The sequence below is a fragment of the Corvus cornix genome, chromosome 9, assembly GCF_000738735.6.
Source record: "Corvus cornix cornix isolate S_Up_H32 chromosome 9, ASM73873v5, whole genome shotgun sequence".
Lineage (NCBI taxonomy): Eukaryota > Metazoa > Chordata > Aves > Passeriformes > Corvidae > Corvus > Corvus cornix.
The window spans coordinates 19,863,000-19,888,515 of NC_046339.1; the positions used below are offsets into that span (position 1 = coordinate 19,863,000).

General features: G+C 38.6%; 1 protein-coding gene across 1 annotated transcript; it reads left to right on the plus strand.

Moving 5' to 3' along the window:
* Nucleotides 1–940: 940 nt before the first annotated feature.
* Nucleotides 941–10,893, plus strand: RBP2 (retinol binding protein 2). The gene is made up of 4 exons (XM_010405405.4): nt 941–1,919; nt 4,748–4,926; nt 7,836–7,937; nt 9,685–10,893. The coding sequence occupies exons 1-4, from the start codon at nt 1,847–1,849 to the stop codon at nt 9,736–9,738; spliced, it is 408 nt and encodes a 135-aa protein (XP_010403707.2). The 5' UTR covers nt 941–1,846; the 3' UTR covers nt 9,739–10,893.
* The last annotated feature ends 14,623 nt before the right edge of the window (nt 10,894–25,516 follow it).

Here is a 25,516-nt window from a genome sequence, read left to right on the forward strand (position 1 = left end):
AATCAACGAGCATACAAAATATCTCACCTTGAGCTTCTAGGACATACTCTGATTCTAGGATGTGACTGTAGACATTCAGTCTCATGTATTCTTATTTTTACAGGACCTTTTAGTATATACATAAAATGTATAAATAGTAATAATGCATTATTAATGTTGATGCAACACAGAGGCTAAGAAAGAAAGTACACAAACATGTAAAATCAAAGCTATTGCATAAGTATTACATAATATCACTACAGAAGAAAGGGATTTTAATTTTCACTTTCAATGTGACATCATTCGTGGTTTCATCTAGAATTTCTTAGAGTGGAAACAAACACAGTAGTAGTAGATGTGATCAGCCCAATAAATTGTGCTTGAAATGAGACACACGTTTTAGAAAGCCGTTCTTGTCCTAAGTAAAGATATGATCACCAGCTTCCCTGGATAAACTGCCTTACAGACAAACTGCACCCTCCAGCCAAGGGTGCAGGTAATTTCCTGGGGGCATTCCCACAGGAATTCACCTCACTCCAACTTTCAGTCACTGCAGTTCCCCATGACCTTGCCTGATGCCTGATTGAAAACCCTCTTCATGTCTCCTACTTCTTTTCCTTGTCTGATACTTCTTTTCCTTGTCTTAAATTAGCTCCCTAAGTTGAGGCATTTTAAAAACTCAGCTCCCAGAAACTCTCAGCTTTCTTTAGGTTTGTTTTGAGTTTTTCTGAATCCCTGTACAAATTTTCAGCATTTGTGGAATTTTGCATTAATTTTAACAAAATAAAGGCTTAGATGAGAAATCATAAGATCAGTAACTCTTCCATTTACCTATTTCTGAGTTGAAGATCTAGACCTTAACACTTTTTCTAATAAATTTTTTAATAATATTCCCATAAAAAAAAAAAAAAGGTGGGTTAGGTAAGGAGTTCAAGAAGTTTTTGACTTTTGGTAACTTCGATTGTCTCTGTAGAGCCAGCTGTAAGTTATCTTAACTGATTAAAGCCCCATAACATAAAACCTTCAATTAATTTTCTTTTAGTACTTACTTTAAATTCCAATAAAGTTTGACTGCACATTCAAATTCTCCATTCTGACACATTCTGAATGTGCTTATTTGCACAACTGAAATCCATGGTTTTTTCCACAACAATGTATAAAATAGCTTTCCAATGCAAACTGACATGTTTCAGAGGAATTAAAAAATCATTTTTAGGGCAGGATTGATACCAATTATGATTGATTTTGATTTACTTTATATTTGCTAAACTTGCTCTTAAAACAAAACAAAACTACAAAAGTGTAGTTGGTATAAGTACAGCTATTGGTACATAGCAGATATATTGAAAATCAAACTAAAACAAAAATTTTTTAACAAGAATATTCCCTTTCCTGCCCTGTCTTACATTTGTTTCACATTCAAGACTTCCATAAGTTTTAAATGGGAGTTCTGGATGTGTCAGCTCTGTAAGGCTGCCACTTCACAGGGAAAAGTGAATGTAGAAAGGAGGTAAAAAGACAATTCACCTTGGAAAATTTAACTGGGTTGTACAATTTGCCACTGTGTTCAATATATTTCAAAGGTATCCCATAATAGCCAGAAATTCTTTACAAAGGTCACTGTAAAATCATATCCTGTATTACTACAATTCCTGAAAGTGTTCCTTGTCTGCCAGCTGTTCAACTGAACTTTGTCAATGAAAGCAAAGTTTCCAGGGTTATCACTCTGCCCCTTAAACTGTATTATCTACAGAATAATAAACCTTAGTGGAAAAAAAAGATATGAAAAGGTTTATAAAACATTCTCTTAGCAGAGATTGTTTCCAGTCTCACTCCTTGAGCTGAAGTGGTTTAAACTCTCGCCACCATGCCTGCCGATTACAATGGGACGTGGGAAATGGAAACCAATGAAAACTTTGAAGGCTACATGGTTGCTTTAGGTAAATGGAAAAATGTTGACTATATAAAGAGAAAATGTTTCAATTATAAGCAAAATCCTTCTAAAAATTAATGAGATTTTTCTGTAATGTACATTGTGGCATAAGGGTTTCTGCCAATGGCATTACAAATCAAGTAATTGTAATGTAATTAAAATTGCAATGATCTAAATGTATAAGCAAATGAAGACTTGTAGCCAAAGATATTATTCTTTATTTAGATAATTGAAAAAACAGATGCGGATGGGGGAGGGTGTGGGGGGGGGGAGGGAGAAATCAAAACAACACGCTTTCAGACATAGAAGCTCTTTTTTACTCCTGGTATATACTTATGGCAACAGTGTGGCCACAATCTGGTTAAAGAGGAATAAGATATTCTATATCACTAAAGTAAAAATAATGCCATCATTTAATTAGTGCTTTGAACTAATTATGTTACAGAGATGAAAAATTTGATGCTTTAACTGATTTTCTACCAGTTTTACCAAAGAACCTTAATCCTAATTGATTGATCTGTTCAGATTGAAATAGAATACATAAATACATTAAAATAAACTCTCATCATTATTCATCAACAATTGAAAATAGTTGCAATTTCCTCAAAGCTCTTGTAAGACAGAAAGGCAAGTCTCACTATTCATAGGTTTTAGCTTCTGCATTTATGGAAAAAAACTCAGTAACTTCAGGGGCATCTGTAAATAATATGCATATACACCTGTGAGGCACAAAAAGAGAGAGTGATTAAAAATGAGAATGATTAGGACAACGAGAATGATTAGGACAGTGTTTTGAATTTCAGGAGAAAGATACACATTAATTGAAGTGATTTTTGTGCATACTTGCATATATAAACCTAAAGTTATAGATACACTATAAGTTACAGTAATTTAAAACTGCCAATGAATAAGCAAAAAAACTCAACACCAAAAACACTGCAAAGATGCATATGCTATAGGTGATTCTCAGAAAGAAATTGCAGGGAAAGGGTGAAAAGATATTCTTCTGCTCTTTTTCCCACAATTTTACATTTTGTTGATATTTTAAGTATTAATGTGCTCGGATTCAAAGGACACTGAGGTTTTGAGGGGGTTTTTTTAATTCATCTGTCCTTTTAATTAATTCACACACATTTCTATAATTAAAGATTAGTTTTGCCCTTTAAGTCAGAAACTTTGATTTTATCATAAACATGTTACAAAGTATTTAAATCTACTATAATAGAACTGCATATCATTTTTATTGCTTATATTGTTCAAAATGCAGTTATGAAAACCATGCTTTAATAAAACCTCCCTGATTTTTCTCCAGGAGCTACAAGACTAATATATTAGTCAGAAATAGCATTTCTTTAGAGGTCTAGACATTTTTTTGCCTGAGAGAGAACTAAATTTTATGTTGCCTGGCTATAAATCAGACCCAGAGATACCTTTAATCCACCACAGCAGATAAAATATACCCAAGAAGTCTTGAATATAAATACTGAACAAGATCATTATTCCCCATGTTAAAAAGTCACATTTTTTTCAAGCCTGTCCTCTTAGTCAATTCGATTAGTACTTCACAAGTAGGATAATGAATCTAGCAAAAGAAAAAGGGCTCCATTAGCAAGTGGCATTGCCGAGCTGACAATGATTAACACACACATGAAACCACTAAAGGATGGCCAGCAAACCAAACCCATTTTTCAATCTCTTGCAGAAGCATGGGAGATTATTTCATTTGCATACAGCACCATAATAAGATTCCCTGCCAGCTGGTCAGAAATATTTACTGCAGATGGTAATGCTGCTGGCATTAGGGGGGTTGGCTGAGCAAACTGGGATCATGGTCATGTATATGCTCCCTTTGGTAACTTGCAATGCATTCAGTCCCAAGCAGTTGTTTACATTATAATTTTATAATCATGAACAAAATAAGGATGTTAAGGAGATCAGTACAGCAGAAAATGTTGACAGAATATTAAACAGGACCTGTCAAATGCTCTACATGGATACTTTTTTGACTTTTGACTTTGAATGTGTCTCCTCTTAAACTGCAATTTATTTGTGTGCCTGCTATCAAACAATAATGGATTTCAGGCTTTTATTTGATTGCTTCTTTTTTCATTAATATAAGTTTCATTCTTTTAAGTTAATTAATTAACCTCTTGTATACTCTCACAGACTATAGGTTCATCATACAAGTAACATGCCCAAGTCCTCTTGATTACATACTCATTCTCCCTTGATTACATACCCATTCTAACATGCTAAATTTCTGATAAGGAATATATTATTCTGAGATCCTTCTTTAGGGGTGGCCTAAAGCATCTGTAACCCCGCAGGACACACAGCAGCACCCTCACGTGCCTAAGACTCCATGAGTTCCACTGCGTGCTTAGGAAAGGGAATGGCTGCTGAGCCTAAGATGAGAGTAGCACTCCTGCATGCCACAGCTTCATGTATGAGTGAGGCCAAAAGGGCACTGTCAGTCTTAATAGCCCCTGTTGTTTCACATTCTCAAAAAGCTCTGGAAATTCGGGTGATTTAACACACCAGCATCTATTCTCTATTGGTTGTATGTTGAATGCTCACAAAATTCCCACAGATACCCTGTTAATAAATAAATGTATTATCAGTGGAAGATCCTCGAGTTGAAAGTATACTTGCAAACACAAGGTAATTTTTATTTGAAATTATCTTTTTCTCTAGAAAATGTTGTAGGAAAAAGCACCATTTGTGGAACTATGTTTCACTTCTTTTTTTTTTTTAATGTGTAAATATAAACGCTGTGAGTTTTTATTTTTGTTAGTAAATACTGGAATTTTCACTTGATTTTCTGGTTTTTGACAGGTATTGATTTTGCAACTCGTAAGATTGCAAAACACTTGAAACAAACAAAGGAGATTGTTCAAAATGGAGACAACTTTAAAACAAAAACACTCAGTACTTTCAGAAACTATGATCTGGATTACACTGTGGGAGTGGAGTTTGAAGAACACACCAAGGGACTGGATAACCGAGTGGTGAAGGTAAAAATCTGGTATCTGATATCTGTTTATACTACAGTCCACACCAGGAGCCAGCAGTTCCAAAAATCAGCTGAATACGTTAAGTAACACCCCAATATTTTACAGCCATCAGAGGATTTTTATAAAACAGAAATAATTTGCATCCTGAGACAGTTTTCTTTCCTGCTATAAGCATTTATTAGAAATGCAAATCAGGATGGCTACTGAGATACGTGAGGACAATCACTAATTATGTTTTTCTAGTAGGGGATTTTTCCAGCTTTTCCATGATACATCTAGAAATTAGCAAAAGTCTGTTTTTACATATATATCCTCCTTAATGAAACTGTGGATTCATCCCTGTGAATTTAGGACTGTGTCAATATAAAATTTCATTTTGGGATGGCTGGGTTTACACTGATCAGTCTCAGTTGGGCAGTTTAACAGTTGGACATTGTTAAAAATAAACTTGCACTTAGCTTTTAATGTTAGGGGAGCTTTAGGAAGGGACAAGAAAAAATGTGAGCCAAAGCTTGGAGTGATCAGGTGGCAGGGTAGGTGCAGAGGCAGCGGGCAAGGAGGCCCAGCAGTGGATGCTTCACTATCTTTGGGATTATAGAGTAACCAGAGCTCAGAATTTCCCCAGGAATCTGTAGCCATTTGTTCAGACACCCTTCAGGGAGATATGTGGACAACACTTGGATTAAGGGCCATGTTGTAGCCCATGCCCTACCTCCTACGGCAGAGTCAGTTCCTGGGGGGATTCAAACAAGACTCTCTCAGAGAAGTCAGGGAGGAAAAGAATACACATGAGCACTGATTCACTTACTGAATTCAGTTTCATGTTTCTGTATCAATACTGCTTCTGTTTTACTTTCTTCTCACCCCTAAAATGCTTAAGCAACACTTTCAGATGTAGAAAGGTCAGATCTTAAATTTCCATTGACTGTCCCCTTTGGAGTCGTGCTAATCCAGCATCCCCTTCCTCCTTTGCTTATCATTCACCAAATATACCTGTTATCAACTCTGCTAATTACCACACCTGTATTCTGCCACTCAGCTTGCAGTTGCCAAACTCTGAGAAGCTGAGATCAAAACTCACTGTCAACTGTTTTGTTTTGGTAATTCCCACAGGAAAAGTGGCAGCATAAAGGACATGTTTGCATTTGAACTCACATCATCCTTCACTGAAGTGGCACAAATTTAACCGCAGACATTGTTTGTACACCATGGATCACTTTTAATTCTCAAACTAACTTTGTGCAGTGTCATTCCTATGATTTCTTCCAAATTATTTCTCATTCACTGCACTGCAAGCCATCAAAGAGTAAGACCCATTTCTTTCACCTATCCTGAATATCCCTATCTCTAAATTTTCTTTCTGTCTCCTCCAGTGGGAACTGGGTGGAAGAAATTCCTGTGACAAAGTCTATGCTTTAAAACACTGCTCCCACATCTCTTCAGATCAGTTGAAGGTATTAGTAAGGATCTAAGGACTCATTAGTTTCATCACTCCTTAAATCCATCAATTTCTGCTCCTCTAGTGCTCATCACCACTTCCAAAGCCATTGGCTTTCTCTGAAAAACCTTTTCACTTGCAGACTCAAGGAAGGAAGGAAGGAAGGAAGGAAGGAAGGAAGGAATTGTGCATTTATAATCCTATCTAATTTAATTACTTTTGCCTAATATTAATTTCTAAACAAATCATATTATTTGTTTCTAGAGAGGAGAAGGAAAAAGGAAGCATGTCATGCTATTATTCTCTGAATTGCTCTAAAATTATTTTCTGGTCACTTTATTAACAAAATGCCTCAAACACATTAAAGTTAGATGAAGGTAAAAAAATTGGTAGGCAACATTTAAATGTAAAGAGGGCATGGATAATTTAAAGAGCATGTAGGTTGAAAATTCCGCAAATAAGAAAGAAATTAACTGAAATGGAATGAGTTTTGTCTCATTATTAATGGAAAGCTCCCTCGTAAGAGAAATAAATCATCCAGTGCTGAACTAAAAATGAATTAAGCTCCCAATACACTTGGAGCTTTATAATAACTGAGCTTTCATGGGCTGTAACTGGTCTCTAATAAAGATTTGTCTGATACATGGCTAAGTACGTCCCTAAAGGACAAGGGTTCAAATGTAGAACAATTCCAACAAAGTTGCTTTGAATGTACCCTGGCACATCTATAGATAGACAATTTAGCCTGTAAAGAGAACTTTCCCTTAGTGAGGTTTATCCCGCTCCTGGACAAGAATCAGCATACCCAGTACCTCGTGTGCTGCTGATAGACTCTGAATCACACCAGATCAGGAAATGGTTGAGGATGGAAGGGGTATCCTGAGAACACCTAGTCCAACCTCTCTGCTCAAGCAGGGTCAGCTACAGCACATTGTCCAGCTTATGATCACATCCCTTTAAATTTCTTTGTGAAAGTACATGAAATTATACAAATAAATTTAGTGTATGAGATGATATTAACATACTCTTCCTCTTATTACTTTATGCAGAGCTAGAAAAGGTGTTAGCCCTGCACTTGCCATTATAAGCCCTCAAGTCTTCACCCATGAAACCCTATAATTTTTCCATTAATGGCTTTAAACAGCAAGAAAAATAATACAATTTGCATATATTGCACAAGTAGTTGTAAACACACTCAACAATTCACTAGCTAGTATGAACAGTTGATACTCATGTATGTGGAGAAACACATGGAAATGACAACAAAGCGCTGCAAAAGCTTTCCATCATCACACTGTTGTCATCTTGAATGCATTTGGGTTTTGTTTAAATGCTTTTGGGGTTTTTTAATGAGGAAGATGGAGAATGATAGGAAGCAACTGTAATTGTGTATTCACATTGTTTGAAATTATTTTTATACGTTCATAAACTTCTCATTAATGTAACTGAGTTAATTATCTGATTCATGCAGAGCCTGGTGACTTGGGATGGTGACAAATTGGTCTGTGTTCAGAAAGGTGAAAAGAATAACAGGGGCTGGAAGCACTGGATTGAAGGAGACATCCTGCATCTGGTAAGGGCTGCTCTACAGATACACAGCACATCACTTAGGCTGCAACATAGGCTCAGGTTTTCCATTTCAAAGGATTTGTTATTTTTTTCTGGTTAGAAAAGTCTTTAGACAGTTCTGATCTCTGAACTCTAAGGAAATTTCCCCTCTGCTTCAACTCAGGAATGCTCAATTTCTTTCCACCTGCTCCAAATTAAGTCGTAACCCTGCAGTGGTTTTTTTGCTCCAGTCCACTGCCCTCCAGCTGTTAACCCTTCCTGTTACATTGCGCCTCTAACATAATCTCATTCTTATATAATCACTAGTAGGGAAAAAGAGAAGGAAAAAAAATCAATCAGATTGCAAGAAAAATGTTATTCTTTGTTCTGAATGAAGCAATATGAAATTTTAGCAGACTGTGCTGTAGTACAGATCAGAAACCCCTGGATACTCAAGAGGGTCCCACAAACAACCCATACTGCAATTATTTTTTCCTAGTTCAATAATGAATTCAAACATCTAAAGTAGTAAACTGTAGCCCAAAGATAGATGTAGTGAGTCCAAGAGAGGCCAGAAAAGCCTGTGCAGGAAACAAGCAATCAGTGATGTGCAGAAAGATTTCAAAATAACAGTATAGTAGAATCATAGAATCATGAAGGTTGGAAAAGACCGCCAAGATCATGAAGTCCCAGCTTTGACTGAACACCACCATGCCCATTAAACCATATCACAAAGTGCCACATCTACTCATTTTTTGAACATTTCACATAATGATAATGATTCCAGAGTTTCCTGGGAAAGCAATCAAGAAATGGGTATGATAATATTGGATGGCACAAGAGGTGGACGGAGAGAGATTCCTGAGAAGAGCCCATTGTTCTATCCCATGCTTTGCACCAAGACATCTGCTCCTTCACAAGTTTACTTTACACATAGTTGGTGTGGGCAATCCCAGTGGCTCACATCTCTGTGCCTGAAAGGTCAAAGATAGGAATTAAAGCCCACAATGTGCCACCCAACTAAAAGTCACCTGTCCAGTGCACTTCTCCAGCTCCATCTGAACACATATTCAAAAGCTGATCTAAAAGGTTCTACATGCTGGTACCAAGATTTAGGCTGAGACTGGTGGAAACAAAGAAGCCAAGCAGATCCTTACAGCAGCCTTCAGAAACTGGACTCCAGGTTTGGCCCATTGCTGGCCACAAAGCCAGCTTCAGCTCCCTTCAAAGTCCTGTTTGGCACAGGAATGCTGGCTAGTGACACCAACCAAACTGACTGCATTGCAATGTGCAGCTGTGCCAGCCTTTAAGAGGTCAGCTGCAGCACTGGGCAGCAATGGTGCATTGTTCTGGCCCCTGAGAAATGGCTGGGCACACCTCTGAAGCAAATCATCTTTTTAAAGCATTCCTCTTTTTTTTTTTATTTCCTTGTTTCAGTGCTTCTCGTGAATTTTGAGGTAACATGAATTATAAACTCTTACAGTATATTGTCTTAACAACAGAGCATGAAAAAGCCTTGAATTAAAGCACAATTTTTATGCATTTTTCATGTTTATTCTTCTTAGAGTTCAATTCATGTATCAAAAACTAATTACTGCAACATGAGGTGCATACCTGCTGTTTGGTTACATATAATACACTATTCTTACTGTTCAATTTTTCATAAGTTTTTAATGTAGTGGCTCAGTTGTAGCAATTTCTGGTGGGATCTGATATATATGCAAAATAAAACTTCTACCACTACAAACTTACTATTTGTTTTAATACTGCAGGAACTGACATGTGAAGACCAGGTGTGCCATCAGACATTTAAGAAGAAGAACTAAAATTGAGCAGAAAGCCTCCCAGATCTTCATCACAATGTTATGCCATTATGTTTTGTCTAAAAAGAAGAATGAAGCCAGATTTTCATTCCTTTGACACTGCTATGTGAATATATTATGTGCCTGTTTATGGAAAAAGCACACTTTATAGAAATAACATCAGTTACAAACCTCATAAATTCCTTTGCCTTTCAATCTGGAGTTAAATAAAAGTAATTGTCTTTCAAATAATGCTTCCCTACATCTTTATAATCATTTCCAGAGGAATGTCCGTTAGCAACAAGGCTGAAAATTAACAGCCACAATTATTTCAATCACAGTCTATCTCTCCATAGTGCTGTATTATCATGATCTCTTCGGATGACTGAGTAATACTGGTTAATCATTGGACAGTTTCTATTTAATTTAGTCCTGGATCACTAAGTCCACAGTTTCAGGCAACAGAATGCCTCACTGAGCACAATACATGTCCTTTCACATCTGGATTGTTCCCTTGAATGGCTCAGGTCTAAAGCTGCTACTGGTTATCACCATAAATATCTCATGGCCCTTGTGAAATGCTGCGGCTCCTCAGTATGATCCTAACATGGATCAATGACAATGCTGTAACTTCCAGTTAGAACTGGCACCCTCATAATCATCCCAGTGGATAAATCTGCTGTTTGAAGCAAACTCTACATTGAAGAGTTGTTCCGTGGTGTGAAAACTAAGGCACACATAGGACTGTAAGAGGAAAACTGCAGAGTATACACAGTCTGCATGTACTCTGTGCATAAAGAGTACCCAGCATGCTGCAATCTTCACCTTGTGCCACCTTTCAGAGACTGTAAAAAGAAAAGTCTTTTCCATGCAACTCTTCTCAGTTTTATTCAGGATTTTTCAAAAGAATTCATGTTCTTTGCTAAAGGCAAGTTTAAGTTATGGACGTTGAACACTAAGTTAAGTTATGGATGATGAACACTACTTCAGTAGATAGAAACTTGTATTATTCAACAAAATGTGTGCACACCTTTCCCAGAAGAGCTTGTATGCCCAAAAGCTCATCTGCTTTTTCCCAACTACATGAATTATTTTAATAAAATACACTGTCTTTCCTACAACCTTGCCTTTCAGATATAAAAACTTTCACATCAGCTTTAGCACTGGTAAGTTCCCTCATGTCCATAGGCCCCCACCCTCTGTTTAGTATGGGAGGAGTGAAAATCCGCTAAACAGATCAGTGGTAGGGAAGTATGGAAAATATGTTTAAAAACTTTTGCGGAAATGGAAGAACATATGCTTTCTCTTCATCTCCACCTGCTCCTTAGCCCGCTCAATGTCAATAGCTCAGGATAGGAAAGGAGTCTCCCAGCTGACAACCAGGTTACAGCTGCAAAAATCTGATTAATATATCACCAATACTTATATGGCCATGGACATTATCCTGGTTCCAGCTGCGATTGAGCTGATTTTCATTTTAGTAGCTAGTACTGCACTGTGTTTTGGATTTTGTATGAGAATAATGTTGATAATGGTTGAGTAGTTGCTAACTAGTGCTTCCTCTCAGTCAAGGACTCCAGGTTCCATGTTCTGCCTGTGAGGAGTGCACAAGAAGCTGGGAGGGAGCAGAACCAGGACAGCTGACCCAAACTGGCCAAAGGGACATTCCACACCATAGGAATCGTGCTTAGCATATAAAGCTGCAAGAAGGAAGAGGGAAAACTGTTGTGTTTGGGATAGAATTCCCCAGTAATTGCTTGGTCTTCCCAAGGAACTGTTACACGTGATGGACCCTGCTGAACACCTGCCCATGGGAAGTGGTGAATGACCTCCTTGTTCTTCTTTGCTTGTGCATGCCACTTTTTCTTTTCCCATTAAACTGTCTTTAGCTCAGCCCAGGAGTTTTCTCAGGGAATGGCTGTGTGGTGCTTAGTTGCCAGAGTTAAATCATGACAGGCATAGAAGTGCATATGTAAGGATATTTTTATTAATTGGACTTTGCTTCTCCTGATAAAAGTTGACTTTGTATCAAACTTCCTGTGTCCTTTGCCTGAGCAATGCTTTCATATTAGTTTGTGCAGAAGAAACTGCACTTGGAGTTAGTAAACTCCTTATTTTGTCTTATTCAGCCCTGACCTGGACTTTTCAGTAGATATGTATTTAATTCATATTTCTAAGTCTCTGCTAGTTACAAGGACAAGAAGTACCACAGTTCATTAAGCTTTCAAAATATTATCAGAAGAACATAATCACTAGGAAACAAAATGTGCATGTTTTAATCAGTGACATTTCTCCTAGTTGATTCTTGGCAGGAGTAAGTCTGCAAAATGCAGGGATTTGTAAATTCACACCAAATCATAAATCCAAAGAAAATGTTTCATACATCACAAGGAACTATCATCAATTCACAAATGATGAGTTTGAAGAGGGAAAGCAAATATTCTTCAATTGGTTTCTTATTATGCTCACTAGTTCTATCTCATGGTTATGGCTCAGAAGTAAAGGAAGTAGGTGATTGAGCACAAGTAGACTTTGATTAGGAGAAAACTGGATCCGACCCTATTTTTTTACCTATCTTGGAAATGAAAATTTCAGACTTTTTAACAGGAAGCGAGAAAATATGCAAGCTTTTTTTAGTCTCCAAAACAACGTTTTGTTTTTACATGTACTGATATGCAAGAACTTGCATCCTCCTTTACAACTGTATGCCCAGTGCTGGAGACAGAGGAGATATTCGTTATGCTGCATTATAATTACTTCCAAAGGTATGCTTGTTTGTATCATATTTGTGATGTTAGATTGGTCTCTAAGCTGTTCAAAGTCCCTTATCTCCTTGTCAGCAGATTAAATACTTGCGCTGGAGGAACGGACCTTGCTGGTAAATCAAAGAATATTCATTCACATTTTTTTAGCCCTCTGGCACGCAGTGCTGTCTCAACTGTTTTGAAGGATTACCATTTGGATGGATTCTTTTCCTCACAGAGAATATTGCTCAAATACAGCCCCAGGAAGGGAATTTATCAGCAACCTTCTGATCCAGTGTAGTGGGTTGACCCTGGATGGATTCTAGGAACCCACCAAAGCCTCTCCCTCACTCCCCTCTGCAGCTGGACAGGGGAGAGAAAAAACAACAAAGGGTTGATGGGTTGAGATGAGGATTGTGAGAGAGAGATCACTCACCAGATACCCTCATGGGCAAAACAGGCTTAAATTTCTAATATTAATTGACTTTATTACTAACAAAACAGAGCAGGATAATGAGAAATAAAATGAGATCTTGAAAACACCATCCTCCCACCCCTCTCTCCTTCCCTACCTTTTGCCCCCAGTGGTGCAAGGAGACAGGGAATGGGGGTTATGGTCAGTTCATCACCTGTGGCTTCTCCCACTGCTCAGGGAGAGGAGTCCCTCTCCTGCTGCACCATGGGGTCCCTCCCACAGGAGACAGCTCTCCATGAACTTCTCCAACGTGAGTCCATCTCATGAGCAACAGTTCCCTAGAAACTGCTGCAACATGAGTCTATCCCATGGGCAACAGTCCTCCCAAAACTGCTGCAGTGTGGGTCACTCTTCCACAGGCTCAGCCCTCCAAGGACAGGCTGCTCCAGCCTGGGAGCCGGGCCCCTCTTGCCACAGGCCTCCCACGGGGTCACAGCCTCCTCCAGGCATCCCCTGCTCCAGCGTGGGCTCCTACACAGGCTGCAGGTGGATCTCTGCATCCCTGAGGATCCCCATGGGCTGCAGGTGGATTTCTGCATCACCGTGGATCTCTGCATCCCTGAGGATCCCCATGGGCTGCGGGTGGATTTCTGCATCACCGTGGATCTCTGCATCCCTGAGGATCCCCATGGGCTGTGGGTGGATCTCTGCATCCCTGAGGATCTGCATGGGCTGCAGGTGGATCTCTGCATCCCTGAGGATCCCCATGGGCTGCGGGTGGATCTCTGCATCACCATGGATCTCTGCATCCCCATGGACCTCCATGGGCTGTGGGTGGATCTCTGCATCCCTGAGGATCTCCATGGGCTATGGGTGGATCTCTGCATCCCCGTGGACCTCTATGGGCTGTGGGTGGATCTCTGCATCCCCGTGGACCTCCATGGGCTGCAGGGGCACAGCTGCCTCACCATGGGCTGCACCTCGGGCTGCAGAGGAAACCCAGCTCTGGTGCTTGGAGCACCTCCTGCCCCCCTTCTCCCCTGTCCTTGGTGTCTGCAGAGCTGTTCCTCTCACGTGTTCTCACCCCACTCTTCTCTGGCCACAATCACAACTGTACAATAACTTTTTTCTTTCTTCTCAAATCTGCTATCCCAGAGGTGTTACCACCATTTCTAACTGACCCGGCCTTGGCCAGAGGCACGTCTGTCTTTGGAGCTGCCAGGGATTGGCTCTGCCGAACATGGAGGAAACTTCCAGCAGCTGCCCACAGAGGCCACCCCTGTAGCCCCCACCCTGCCACCAAAGCTTGGCCATGAAAACCCAATACATCCAGAACAGAAAAGCCTGAGCAACACAAAAGCACTTCCTAGTGAGTACAGTACTGGGGAAAGAATCAGTACCATTACCTGTTACTGGACTTTTCAAATGACAATGACAAAGCTGTGTGCAACAAATGTTTATAGTGGAATTTCTAAAAATCTCTGCATTGAGCCAATTTTTCTTCCAAAAACTTAAGCATTTTATTGCTGACTGCTAAAAGAAGAGAGCAACCCTGCAGGCAGAGGCTGTAGAATAATGCTGTTATTACTCCTACCAATTCTGTTCTATGGCCAGGCCCTACAGTGCTGTATTTCCATGGAGTTCTGGAGGGTCACCCAGATATGCACAGAATGCCTTTCAAATTTGCCATGGATGTCCTGGATGCTCTGCTGCTTGTGAAAGATACTCCACTGCCATCTGGCAAGAAGTCTGAGGTTTTTAAATCAGCATTTACTTCAAGATCTGATGGCAAAATTTAACCAAAAAAAAAAAAGTTGCTTAATAAGATTTATTTGTATTCTTTTAAGCAAGGGTATATATTTTGCTATAGTGGGGAGAGATTGATAGAAAGGATTTCTTTAGAAATTTTTTTCCCACTAGAAGACATTCTTTTCTTTAATTTGTGACTGATTTAGAGGGCAGAAGTTGCAGATACTTTAATTTCAGCTTGCTGGTTACAGTTCTTATGCAGATTGTGAGGATTAGAAGAAATCATTTTGTGAACATGAGATTTAAAATAATATTAATGAGACAAGCTTTTCAATAGCTGCAAAATTTTGTCAGTTATTCTCTAAATATCACATTTGCTTTAATTATATCTCACACTGCAGTGCTTCAGTCACCATTAAATAGAAATGGGAATGCAATAGATGACAGTAAATATTCCAGAGTTCTTTGAGGTGAAGGAATCCATGGAAAGATGAGGAGCTTTGTCTTATGTGAGAGCAAACATGACTTCACTGGGAGAAAGAATATAAAAATGAAAGGTTGCTGCTGAAGGAATAGGGGCCCAGTCTCATCCATACTCCAACACAGGAAAAGATCGACAGGACCAGAAGGAACAGCCTGGAACTGCAGCAGGGAAGCTGCAGGTTTGCTCCAACGCCTCTGCTCTCCAAAGAGGTGAAGGAGTGGAAGAGACCGGCAGATGAGCTCATGGAGTCTCTGTGGTCCCACCACAGAATCCACTTTCTTCCATCAGCAAACCTATCATTGTACCTGCAGTAATAGCTGGCAAAAAGACTGGCAAGAAGATCCCAAAGATGTTATAATTCTTACTGGTTTTATGTGGAGAAAAGGGTCAAATAGACCCAAAAAAGGGTCCCTGGATTAAGAGAAAAACTACTAATGTTTAGCAAGACCCAGAAACAAGCCTTGAGAACCACTGGCAGATCTCTTTACCTGTTTTCATTCTACTGTACTTTGGATTTCTGCTGGGTTTGGTTTAAGTTACAATCTTTCAAAGAAAGGCTTCCTGAAAATCTGATAAACCCTTCACAAAGGCTTTTGCTGTAAACTTAGTTATGACTTCATAATTAAACCATGGCATGAAAGTTAAACAGGATGTCTTTCTGTGAAAGCTGCAACAGGCATCCTTTGAACTGCTTTTTAATGTGTATAAGTACCCTTTGCGGCCTTTGTCACTGCACCCAAAGTTGTTTTCCTGTAATTACTTAATTGTCTTTCCCTGACACCTCTATTTCATTCACTTTTGGACATACACATGCACCATATCCATGGATATATATATATATTTATGCATCTTTACACACATTTGTATTTACATTCAGGGGTAGAAGGGTTCATAGGTGCCCACAATATTTGTTTGCCCACACCTCTGCAGCTTTTGAACCAGTTGCCCAGTGTAGACTGGCCAACCAAACCTGACTGTAAAAGATAAAGTCTCTAAGATATAATAGTTCTACAATATTATATGAAAATCAATAGCCTGATAGAATGCCTGCAGTAAAAGAAAGGCTACAGGGAGAACTCATGTTTATCAAGTCCCAGAAAATCATTTAGGATAAATGCCTGTAACCATGGAAAACCTTCATCTGGATGCCAACAAATTCAACCATGAGACAAAATCCACTAGAAACTGAGCTTTGGTGGTTCTGCTGCTCACAGCAGTACTTGTTTCATGGTCTACTTTACAATGTTTAATATTTTTTCTACTTACTAAATTACCTGATTTTTCTTTTTCTGGCTGTCTCTGTAGTAACTGACTTTTTTTTCCAAGATTTTCTCATCTTTTCCTACACGTGTAGGGGAAAAGAACTTTAATAACGAAGTATATGTTTTTTCTTGGAGGTGACAAAATCCAAAGATTGCTTAAATTTTCTAATGATCACACTAAAGCAATGCCTTTCCAACAGGGGAGCAGTCGTAAAAGCCAACTGAAGAGTGTAGTGTGCCTTGTCAACACATTGAATCGCTACCTGAAAATTACCCCGCTTCATGGTCATGCTTAAGCAGAGAAAGGTTATTGAGCTTTGGCACAAAAGTGAGTGAACTCGTACCAGTCAGTTGGTGTAACAAGCAAGAAAACAGTAGATTCTCAAAATATATAATTTTATCTTTTCTTTTCATGGTTTTAATTAATTTTCAGCTTTTGAAATAATTATAAGGGTGTCAAACTAGATATTGGAGCTTGTCTTGCAAGTAGTTCTACTTAAGTCAGAGCACTTCCAGGGAGTCATTTATTCATTTCAGCCAGATCAGATCCTGATGAGACCATGCACCTCTACTGATAACACAGACTGTAGACTGTGAAGCTGCAGAATTTAATGCATTCAAAGTATCAGGGTTGGAAAAATGTGTATTGCTATTCACTGTTGTTGATACAATAAATGAATGCAATAAAGTTCCTGAATGTTTAGAGACAGGGTTTTAAGTTAAACATTTTTCTTTTTTGCTTAGATGTTGAAAACAAGCAACTAAAAATAAAGGCATGTGACATATGGCATTTTTTCTGTCATTTAAAAAAAAAGAGAATTTACATTTATTTATATAGACATATATTGTCCTTTTTTAATAAATCACCTACAACTTAATATAAATTAGACTTTCATTTTCTAAATACTTTTGAGAAGCCAAAAAGCAGTCAGATAGTCAGAAAAAACACCTGGAAGATGAGCTATACTGGTTAGAGGATTAAGGCAGAGCTGAATTGCTCCCTTTGTGAAATAACAGCCTTGGTTCTCTAAAAACACAGATTGCTGTTTGCTACTAATGGGTGCCTTGTGTAGCATTACAGCAAATTGGTTTCCTTGATGGCATAAACTGAATACACAGAAAACATGAGCACTTAGTTAAAATGTTAGCACATCCAGAGTCACTAAAGGAAAATAACTGTTTTCCAGAGAAAGGCTTTGTATGATCATAACTGAACGATTTCTGGTTTAGGGAACTTCTGTCACTTAAAACAAGAAGCAGCACCAGGTTTTCTATGGCCATGCTGATTGCACAGTCATTCTGCAGCAGAGCAGAATGGACAGAGACTGTGACTAAATGACAGTGGCAGGAGTAAATGAACTCTTGGCCAGTGGACTGCAGGATCCAGTGTGGTCCCTAGTGGAAGTCTAGACATCTCCAGCCTTTGCCTGCGCTTGGCCTTCCAGCTCCAACATCTGCTTACAGCCATATGGTTGTTGCCTGTTTGTTGCACCTCTCCCTGCCTGACTCAGCTGGCTCAGCCTGTACTGCACCTGCACGGGGAGAACCAGCAGAGGTGATGCAGTGCTGCCGGAGGGGAATATTTACCAGATGATCTCAGACCAACTAGGTGAAGTCCTTCCACGGAACAAGATAACAAAATGGAATTACTGAACATATTTTAGTATAGCAGTTTAAACCTCTGTAATGTTCCACTAACGCAGCATGAATGCAAGGCAATGAAGATTCTGGCTCTTGAGCTCAGACTTGTGTTTCCGGGTTTTCATAACTTGCTTTTTCACAAGGAGAAACCTCTGTGTGCTATTGATACAATGTGTGTTTGTCATTTGTTTCAAATAAGAAAGTCAATCCTTCACGAAGTCACAAGAAAAAAGATCTGATTTGCTTACTGTGTATCTCAGTATAAACAAATATAAGCAAGGCTGTGGGTGAAAACACCATAATAGCTTCTCAGATCTCGGGTTTTATTTATAAAGTAGGTAACAGAACTCTGTAGCTGTCCTACTGTAAGTAATTTAAATAAAAAGAGACCCAGAACATATTTGAAATCTTCCAGTGAAAAATAGAACATATTTCAGCACCTTGGAATAGGTTAAAAAAGGCCCAAATAATTCACCTCACACTGCAAATTTTTTTCCTAATGGAATTAGACAGGGATTAAAATTTTTGATAGAATAAATCAGTATCACTATGGATATAACAACAGTGCAACAATTTATCTAATAATCTGGGCCTGCAATTTATTCCACATATATGCAGTCCTCTGCCTTGATGACCAACAGTAGTAACGACCAAGACTCTCAGTACATCCACTCCAGATATAATTCTGCAGCCAAGGGTGCTCACAGCCTGACACCCAGCAGTCAGTTTCCCCTTAAGCAGTTAACAGGCCAAATAATTTTCTCAAATATTAGATCAGTGCTAGCGCATTTGAAGGACATGTTTTGTTTGTTTTCTGGATTCCACTTGGAGTTAAGGACCAAAATATGAAAATATTTTAATCAATTTATCTCACTTTGTTAAAAGGTTATAACTTATTCTTCTTCCCTGACCACTCCATTAGGTTTTGGTAATGCAACCATTACTATTCCTATCCTTCCCTGCCAGCTGCCTCAGCAGTAATTAATCTCCACTGACTGAGGAGCATAAAGGTGCTTTTATCACCATTTTTCCCCTGCATTATAATGATTATATCACCAAAAAGAAAAAAAAAAGGGGCACCAGAGAACATCTTTAGGTAGGAGAAGATTTCATGTGACAACTTCTATATCCAGTTCAGTGTCAGGTCTTTTTATCTGGCAGTATTTAGAGAGCAAAAGCAATAAATCTTGTTTTCTGTAGTTCCCTGTAATGTGTGAGATTGTAACCACGTCACTGCATGGTGAAATGAGCTCCACAGTACAGCACAGCCATCCCATCTACTGCAGGGTATGGAGAGCCTTTCTGCAACACCCAACACTAAAACACTCCATGGTCCTTTCAGAGGTTACTTGAAGCCACAGAAGAATCTGCAGCAACTTTTCTGGAGATAAATGCTTTAACTTAGTGATACGTGTTTTTTTAAGAGAATTTATATAAGAGTAGTACAATAAGCATTTTTTTCTATACTACTACCTTCAGCATTGGTTTCTTCAAAGTCCGGTTGACATGGCAAAGGTTGATTGCCAGAAACCTCCTTTTGTCACAAAAGCTATACACACAAACCTGATGACAGCCAGCAAAGCCCAGTTTTTGTCTTGTCTAAATCAAATCTACTTTCCCAAACAACAGAATTCTCTTAGCCAACATACAATCACCAAAGATACTGCTGACAGAATGACATTGTCTCCAGCCTCTATTTGCAATCAATCTTCTGAATCCCATCTCAGAGGAGCCTTTCAAACAACTCCATCACTAATACATTGAATGTAACAATATTCATCAGTTGTCATGAAATAGTTCACCTCGAAAGTCAGAAAGCATTTTTGTTCAAGTAATTTTGTAACTAATTTTAAAAAGTTTCAAACAGTGGATGATGTCTCTTCCAGTTACAAACCTACCCAATGAGCCTGGATTTTGTCAGCGAAACAGACAAGTATGCACAGAACAGAGCAAAGTCCTAAAATATCAACACTGTTATGTTAAGGGGTTTTGTAATGGATGTAGCGCAGCCTTGACACACAAAAAAGTATCACAAAGGAAATAAGCCTTGTTGGTCAGTTTGATGCCAGGAACCGTTCCCATGCCACTGTCCACCCACAAATATTTACATTGAAGAAATGCTTAACCAAAACTGAGGGAATTCACCACTTTTCACTGAAAGGCTGGAGTTAAAAGGAATCAGTGAAAATTCAAATAATTTTATTTACTTTTGCAGAGGACATTAAAAATTATCATTTAGAAATATGTGATAAACATTCTTCCCCAGACAGATTTACTATAAAACCAGTTTTGGGATTTTGTGTCCAGACATCAGAAAGGAAAAAAAAATAGAGATGAACAGAATCAAGGCGACATCGAGTGGCGAATCTTGTAAGCACACTGCCCTCTTCCCTCAAACCAAAAGATAGTCATTATTGTCATTTTATATCTCTGTGGTAAATTGAATAACATTCTTTTCATTTCTTCCTAAGAACAGAACTGTTAAGCTAATTTGTATACTCATAGCCACATCACAACTTTCCAAGTACTTTTACTTGGGGGGGATGAAATTCCAACAACATATTGGCTACATATTATTAAAATTCATCCGTTTTAATTTGGAAAGCCATATAAAAAATAATCCATCTCTCTTGTTGATGGAAGAATTCATAAAGGATATAAAACTATGTGTGGGTAATAGTTATAATCACTACTGGGAGGGAGGGGGAAGCTGACTGTATTACAGAATGGTAGCGCTGGCAAGAACAGCAGCATAAGAGTTGAACCAGAAACCTTTAGGATTAAAAGCCTAAACTTTTTTAGTCTAAACTGAGACTTTATACTGATCCTCACTCATCAATAGATTTTATACTCCATCTTTGAGAATTAATTTGTCCAGAAGATCTGAACGCTGCAAATCCTGTGTCAGGTTCCATTTATATCATATATTGACCAAGGACTGAAAAAGAGGTATTCAAAGCTAAAATAATTAATTGCTACAGTCTGAGTTTAAAAATCCGTACAATAGACAGAGATAGTTGAAATAACTTGCAGTCTTCAGATTACACGAAGAAGGTACACAGCACACACTAAAATTATTGAATTATATAAATATAGGACTGCATCTCTGAAAAAATTAATGATTCGGGTTCTACTAGAAATGGGAAAACAAAAGAAACAGTGCTTGCAGAAGACTTGTACATACAAATATATTGTTATTTGCCTCTGGCAGTATGTTATTTATGTGTGATTATTGTTAAAGAGCAAAGATAAAATTTAATACAGCTTTCATCACTGCCCGCTCTTTTACACAAACAACTTGTTAATGCATTATTGTGAAGAAAAAGCTTGCCATACAAAGATACACATTCAGTGCTGCAGAAATGCCACAGAAGTCTGTGTGCTGCTGATTTTCTGAACACAGTGCAAACTCATAAACCATGTAACTATGCAGCTCCAATCATATATACAGAGGGGTTTTAACCTTTCCTAGAAAACACCTACATATTACACTACTGTAAACAAATTGTAAAATAATAATAGATTAAAAAAAAAAAAGCTCCCAACCTATTGACAAAGCCACCTTCCATTTGACAGGCATATCTTGAGAGAATAGTGTTTAATTATGGTCACATTTGGGGTTTCTAAAAGATTCTTCTAAAACCCTGTGTAAATTAGCCTGCCCTGGAACCAAAACATGGTTAGCAAGGTTTAGTTTTCTGTGCCTAGCACACCACAAGCCTGACCTGCATTTGAGCCCGTGGGGAAAAAACTGCTATCAAATTATAAAAACAAAAGACTGCCCACAGCAGAGCAGTGGGCCTTGTGGGGTGAGTGCCTAAGCAGTAGGATCTTAGTGACAACAATGACATCTGTGCTTTAAACCCAATCCCCTTCCCTTTGTTTGTTGAGAAAATGCACAAGTGGAAGATACTGTCTGGTATCACTGCACTGCCATAAAAGTAGTTTTAACATCATTACTGTTCCTTTGAAACAGACACTAGTGTAGGCTATTTGGATAGGATATTTAGATACTTGGGTTCTGTACAATGTTCTGTACATTGTGTAAGTGTTGCAGTAGGAGCTGAAGCGTCACCTCTGCATCTGGAAAACACAAAACTGCCAGATCGCGAGAAAACAACCAACTTCCTTCCTTCACAAGCTACAGTCAATTATCAAAGTCTGGCCACAAACCTTTCATGCTGACTAAGTGTCCATAAGTGATGCTCTTAAATTTCCTTTTATTACCACTTTGTATCTGGATAAAAAATAACTCTATGTCAATATTGTCTAACTTTAATAGAAAACAAACACAGAGTTTTCAGTTTTCCAGGGTGCTGGCAACCCATACTATTCAATAAACAATTTTTGCAAGCTTATGGAAAACCTGATGCTGAATCATTTCCCAAGAATGCTCCGACTCCGTAGTCAGCAGTGATAAGGCAGTAATACAAAATAGCGAATAAAAATGGAAGTCACAGAGTCTTTCTGTCCTGAAATCAATGTCATTGCAGAATTTTTTAGGTAGCTACTGGACTGATACTCCTCAGACAAGAAGAAATCATTTTATAAGTTTTCTAGTTCATGTTATCTCAAGACTATATTCAGGGCAAACTAAACTGCTCACTGAATCAGATCTTAGGAACAGTTTGGCAGGTTTGAAGATGAGCAGAGAAAATGGAGTAAGTTTATCTGAAGCCTCAAAACTCAATAAAGGAACATTAGCACCAACATTCAACTATAGTGGAAGGCATTGTAAATCTGATAAAGAAAGAAATTATAAGCTCCAAACTTGGAATACCTGGGACAAGAGAAACTGCTGTCTTCTGAACCACTTCTGTGGTTTCAAGGCCTGCCCTTTTGCCACCAATCTTAATGGAAATAGAATCATGCCAAAATTGGAACTGTGGCCTCCAGGAAATAAAACAAGAAGCGTTAATAAATCAGGAGCACTAACAGGTCAATCAAGACGGTTCTTGCTAAGTGATTACATGAATGACATAAAGCTAGAACTTATCTAATGAATCAAATGTGCCCAATGAAGCTGTAGCACAAGAGGTCAAAAACTGGAGTCTTTATATTATGTACAACACTTTGGTCTCTCTCACTGACAATCTTTTTTTATCAGTTGTCTGTTTAAAGACATCTCTCTCCTTGTTAGTAGCATGTGGGTATCACATACTAGTGTACTACCACAATTAATACTTTATATTTTCTCTTTAAATTAAGTCCATATCAGATGCTGCTAAAAGTATTGCTGATTATCCTGTTGCTGATTTTAAAGAAGGTGGTATTTGCGCTCCCTTAAGACTCTTTAAAAAATAGTAGACCCTTCTACTGAAATTTGAAAAGACAGTCTGAAATAGGTTATCTTGTTGAGGTGAAGATATCCAGTACAAAAAATCCAAACCCACGTGGCTGAATTTGGCAGAATTGTAAGTTGAAAAGGCAGGTCTGTAATGAAAGTGTCAGGCAATATTATTTTAGATGACATCAAATACAAAACTTCCAATCCCTTCTTTACTTACTGCAGTATCTAGTTTCTCTGTATGCACGACATATATGACTGTATTTGAAGGAACAACCATTTTTTGAAACTATCAGTTTATGCACCATCAGGCTGCTACTGGCAGGTTGCAGGTTTTGGAGGGGATGGGATTATATTTTTTATAATCTGAACTCTAGAATTTTGACAGTTGTTATTTCTTTACCAGCATTTTAATTCTTCCTCATTATCCTAGTCTGTTTAATGCTTGGTACATGAGTCAGGATTGTATCCAAGGCTAGGATGTTTCCAGGAGAGTAAGAGAGAGGCTGGGCATCTCAGACTAAAAGAGACAAAGTGCATTCCGCAACACTGCTGTGTCCCTGAGCTACCACAAAGTGAAATGCCATCGTAACAAGGGAGGCTTTAATTCAGATTTACAGTGGGGTTTGTCTCACAGCTCTGCCACCTACATGTTAATAACACCTTTCCTTTAAACCCACCATGTTCCATCAATCTTTACTATCTTCCAAGTTAAGGCTGCAATGAGTTTTGCTTCAGTTCACTGCACTGCAAGTATTAACTCCTGGCAATCAGCAGCACAGCACATTAATTTCACATATGAAATAAGCACTTCACAATACTGTAGAGCTGACCTAAAGATGTAAGTGTCTCTGTTTCTTATAAAAGAAAGGACCTTATGAGAATAATACAGTACTTGAGGTCACAAGGTAGCTCACAAACCACTTAGGGAATTAGTAAGCCCTCAATACCAGCTCAGTTAGTCAAGCCCCGAGGCACTGGGGAGCTGAGCCCCAAAGTGAAATGCAGCAATCCCAGGAGGTGCCACTTGTGAGGAAAATCAGCAGTGGCTGAAGTCTGGAGAAAGAATTTGCATCCTGGGTAGATCAATCAAGGCAAAGAAACATTGGACCCCAGAACTGAGCTGCCTACTGCAGCAAGCAGCAGCACACATTATATTTATTACACCAGGTAATGACAGCATTCCATAGCTGGATATGAATTTTCACACATATGGGATGAGCCACATAGATATGGCTCTTATTTCCAGATCTCTAGTCTTTACTTGAGAAAAAAAGAAAGTGGACTGGTATTTTATTGTTAAAACACCAGTTAAAATTCATTTGGTACACTAAGGATAAACTATAGATGCTTGTGATTGGTATCCCAAATTGCTTTAATATTTTTATCTGAAATAATGATATTGTACTTTTTTTTTTAATCTTATAATGCTATATCTTACTTCCAAAAAAACTTTTTCTTGCCAAACGAATGCAAAACCTGCCAATAATTTTATAGCCAAAAGAATCTAGGCCAAAATCTCAGAAATGTAAGGTTCAGTGGATTGGCTCTCCTGAGAGACAATTATTTGGGTAATGAAAAGGTCCTTTTTAGTGCTTTGCATTGAGAACTTTCAAGAGATTTAAAAGTAGCTTTGCACCTACAGGAAATGTGTCCTGCAACACCCTATTACCAGTTCCTTTATTACACACTTGTATACACACCTATATCCACACTTTACAGAAGTGCTGGTTGTGCTCCTAACAAGAAGGCGGTTGTGGACTGGCCCTTCACACTGCATTGTAAATATTCTGTACAGCTTTATTCTGGTTTTTGAAGGAAGCCAGGCCTGTAGTTGCACTCTTCTTATCTGCCATCTCACATCATTTCCCTACATCATTTTCTTCTCTCCCCTTTCCCTGTCTGTGGTCTTAGAGATATCAAGTAGCTATAGCAGACAGGCAAACTCAGGTTTGTGCCCTTCCTCCAAAGTAAAGAAAATGCCAGATTTCTTTCAGGCTCGGGAGGAAAAAGCCAAATGCCCAGCACAGGTGTGCTGCTCCAGGGAAGCTGCAGCAAGTGCTACTGCAGAGCCAAGCAGGCAGAGGTAAGAAAGGGGCAGCACTGAGGAACTTCAGGGCAACGCCCACAAGGAACAAAGTCACCTCTGTTTCACTGTTCTGGAATAAAACACTGTGTTAGGGTTTTTTTACCTGAATAATATCTTTCAGTAAACAAGCA

Excerpts from the sequence above, each read along its gene's own strand:
- RBP2 (XM_010405405.4), top strand. The coding sequence starts at position 1,847 with ATGCCTGCCGATTACAATGGGACGTGGGAAATGGAAACCAATGAAAAC. Across the intron at positions 1,920-4,747 it reads AGGCTACATGGTTGCTTTAG|GTATTGATTTTGCAACTCGT; the intron begins GTAAATGGAAAA and ends GGTTTTTGACAG. Across the intron at positions 7,938-9,684 it reads AAGGAGACATCCTGCATCTG|GAACTGACATGTGAAGACCA; the intron begins GTAAGGGCTGCT and ends TTAATACTGCAG.